Source organism: Etheostoma cragini, chromosome 3 (genome assembly GCF_013103735.1).
Source record: "Etheostoma cragini isolate CJK2018 chromosome 3, CSU_Ecrag_1.0, whole genome shotgun sequence".
NCBI classification, from domain to species: domain Eukaryota; kingdom Metazoa; phylum Chordata; class Actinopteri; order Perciformes; family Percidae; genus Etheostoma; species Etheostoma cragini.
This window is the reverse complement of record NC_048409.1, coordinates 3,490,582-3,494,134: the sequence shown is the minus strand read 5'-3', so window position 1 is coordinate 3,494,134 and position 3,553 is coordinate 3,490,582. Positions and strand designations below refer to the sequence as shown.

General features: G+C 43.9%; 1 protein-coding gene across 1 annotated transcript; it reads right to left on the bottom strand.

Moving 5' to 3' along the window:
- Positions 1-548: 548 nt before the first annotated feature.
- rtn4rl1b (reticulon 4 receptor-like 1b) lies at positions 549-3,551 on the bottom strand (the record flags this gene model as incomplete). The annotated part of the gene is made up of 2 exons (XM_034867675.1): positions 549-2,650; positions 3,225-3,551. Coding segments are annotated over 2 exons (1,218 nt in total), but the record flags the coding sequence as incomplete, so codon positions are not given.
- Positions 3,552-3,553: the final 2 nt, after the last annotated feature.

Genomic DNA, 3,553 nt, shown 5'->3' with positions numbered 1-3,553 from the left:
ACAAAGGAAGAAGATGAATAGGCATACAGTAGAACAAGAAATAGGGGGTGAGAGAATTGTGCATTGACAAATAAAAGCTTCTAAAAATATATAATATGAAAAAATACGTAAAATAAAAGAATCACAAAAAATCAAAAGGCTCTTCCTGACAGGAGGAGCAGAAAACCCTGTTATCATCGTCAATGTCACTGATATTGTTTTTCTCATAGTAATACAGTAAATGATTAATATCAGCGCTGCAAGAAGTCCTCTTGTCTCAATTGTTATTGGTATAGTTCACGTCATTGATACAAACACCATCTTATCAGTATATTTAAGGGAGGCACAAAAGCTCCAGAAGAACAGCAAGACTTCCTGTAAATGTCTATCTGTCAATCTGCTTTGTGCTGCTTCTCGGGATTTTTTTCTTGGTCTTGGATCCTCTTCATCCATGAACAATCACATCAGTTAATGAAGAGGCACACTTCTCTCGGCATGATCCTTTTTTCCAAGCTCCATTCAAAATGTGTTTGTTTTTTATCTTTTAATGATCACGAGTTATTGATTTGTTTTCTTCTCGCGTCTTGTTCTTGTATTCCTTTAGACGTTAGGTTACACCTAACTAAGGTGTAAGAAACAACACGTGTTCCTCACATTCTCTCAATGAGCGAGGTCACTAAGGAGGGGTCAGTTCAGCACAACATTACAGGGAAACTGAGAAAGACCCCTTTAACCCCCCACCTCTTAGGCTCCTGGCCCCGCAGCAGGGCTCCGTCTCTACTGTACGTAGTTCCATTTTGTGTCCTAGACAAATCAAATGAACAACACCTGACACAATATATAGACATACTTCTTCAATATTCACATCTCCCAAAGACACACATTGTTTTCCAAGCAAATGAAAATGCGCGTGGTAGTCCTCCTCATCTCAAAACAATTATTGGCGTAATATTCAGTTGCACGGAAGGAGGAAAGTGGTGTGAATGAAGATGAAGCCGAGCCGTGTGAGAAATGTAATACAAATTTGAAAAAAAAACACTCTTACGTACGCAGAAAGGTTGGTATAGTACCTGGAAAAAAATCCCGCATTATATAGAGTAGTTGTTAAAATTTGCTACAGCGTATTCAGTGGTTGCTCTGTTTATAGCCTTAAAACATCTGTGGCTATAGATTTTCATTTTGTGATAATGGCACATTCCTATGCCTAATACTGACCGACAAATTATTGCAATGCTTAAACTTTACATTTGGCAGAAAAGGATGAGAGTAGGACTGAAGCCGGAGGCCTTATAGGGTCATCGACTTACCATTTGCACTTTCTCGATGGCAATTTCCAAACTGTGAACGGAGAATTAAAGCTGCATGGAGCACTTAGCTTATCTGTCTCAGAGCTAATTAGCAAATACGATAACTCCTGTTCTCCATTTTCACCAACTGTTGGTTATCTGAGCCCACATTGAGTGAAAAACAGAAATGAAAAAAAGAAATATGCTACCAACACATGGAGATGAAGTCATACCGGTATAAGGGGCAGTGCAAGCTCGGTCTGAATGAACCTTTTATCATTCTCTGTCTGTCAGTCTCTTTCTATTTTTGTGCTGCAAGTCTTTCTGTTGTAGATGTTTGATGCCTGTTTCAGTCAGTTAAGCTCCTGACACTACATTTACATATATAATCACACTCACAATCATACATACATACACACAGGCCTTGCAGTGCAGGAGCAAGAGAGTGTCTGAGGGCTGTGTTTGTGATTAGCATTTGCCAAACCCTCTGAGGGTCAACGGAGAATGAAGTCAACATTGGTCGTAATCAAGGCTACAAAGAGGGCACAGACATGTAGTAATGACTGGGATAAGGTTGCCCTATTGTTGGCTTGCTGAACCCCACTAGGGGGGCGAACAGTGGTCCGGGGAGTGCACTTGTGCTTCCTCCGTGTGATGGTGCCATCTGGGGACGTGTGGTCATGTTTTCCCCCGTCTGTGAAATCTGGGGAGGAATCCTCCTTGTCTGCCATGACCTCCTTTGAGTGGTGAACCTCATTGTCACCCTTCCCCTTGCCCACCCTGTTACGAGGCTTTGTGCAGTTTCGAGAACGGCCAGGCCTCGAGGGGTGCACAATGTGGGTCTGCCCTCCAGAGCCCCCCGCACCACGATTCAAAGACGGATTCACCGTGCCAGATAAATTGTTAGTCTGGGCTCTGGACTCAGAATTAGGTACAGTTGGTGAACAGTTGGGGAAGTCCTCCTTGCGCAGCTCCTTGAGGTCTTTCCCAACCATTTCAGCCGGCGCCTGGCAACTCACTGAAGATGTTGAACCTCGGAAACGCTTTAACCATTCCCATAGCGACAGGGCCTTGCAGTCACAAGACCAGGGGTTGTCGTTGAGGCGCAGGTATTCTAATGCCGGCAGTGTGTCCAGGCACTGTCCGGACAGCTGTATCAGGGTGTTATTGAACAGGTAGAGGGTGGTGAGACGTTTTAGGTCATGGAAGGCCAGGCGGTCAACCCACTCGATCTGGTTTTGGTGCAGAAGCAGTCGGTCCAAGACTCGAAGGCCTCTGAAAGTGTTCTGGTTCAGGCTCCACAGACGGTTTCCATGCAGGAACAGGTGGCTCAGGTTGTGGAGGTCCATAAATGTGTCATCCTGCAGGAACTTCAGATGATTATCCTGAGGAGATGCAGAGAGCACACAATCACAAGATTACATGCTATGCATGTCAACATTATTGTTCTGAACTACTGTCTACATGCCATCAATACAGTTTGTGAATCGGCACTATACGCACAATGTATCCATTTGTGATAATCTGTTCCAATTTCAAACTCCTCGGTGACTAAGTAATACGGACTATGCTTTGCACTCCAACTGGAGCCTCCATCTAATCAATTGACCCTTTAGTGAATTAGAAATTTGTTGTTTCACAAAACAGAGAAAACTAACAAGCAGTTCTGAATGGATATTCATGACACCCAACCATCTGAAAAGTAATGTTTAGAAGAATTTTAGATATGACACCACAGGTGGACAAATTGTGTGTAAAGATAAGGTAAAGTGCAACTGCCAGCTTGTCACTCAAGTGAGGCAGTGGAGGCACTGTGAATAAACATTCATTATACAACATAGTTTAGGATGAGTCTACGTGGGTTGTGTTAAAATTCATTTGCATACAATAAGTGTAAGTTTTGGATTTGTTCATGTGAAAAAGTGACAGTCCTAATGGAACCAGAAAACTCTAATGTACCTGCAAGTAGAGATACTGCAGGTTTCTGAGGCCTTGGAAGATGTTATTAGGTAGTGAACTGAGCCCACAATGGTACAGGTGAAGCGCATTGAGGCGATTCAGCCCGTGAAAGGTGTCTTCAGCCAAGGTCCGCAAGTGGCGGTTGTCTCCCAGATCCAGCTCCTCCAGCAGCGTGAAGCCGTGGAAGGTGGATGGCTCAATGTATGTGATGTTATTGGAGTAGATCCAGAGAGTGACGGTGTTGGAGCTGAAGTGGCCCCGAAGTAAGCGATGGATCTTATTGTTCTGTAAGAAGATCCGCTCGCTGTCAGGTGGAATGCCTTCGGGGA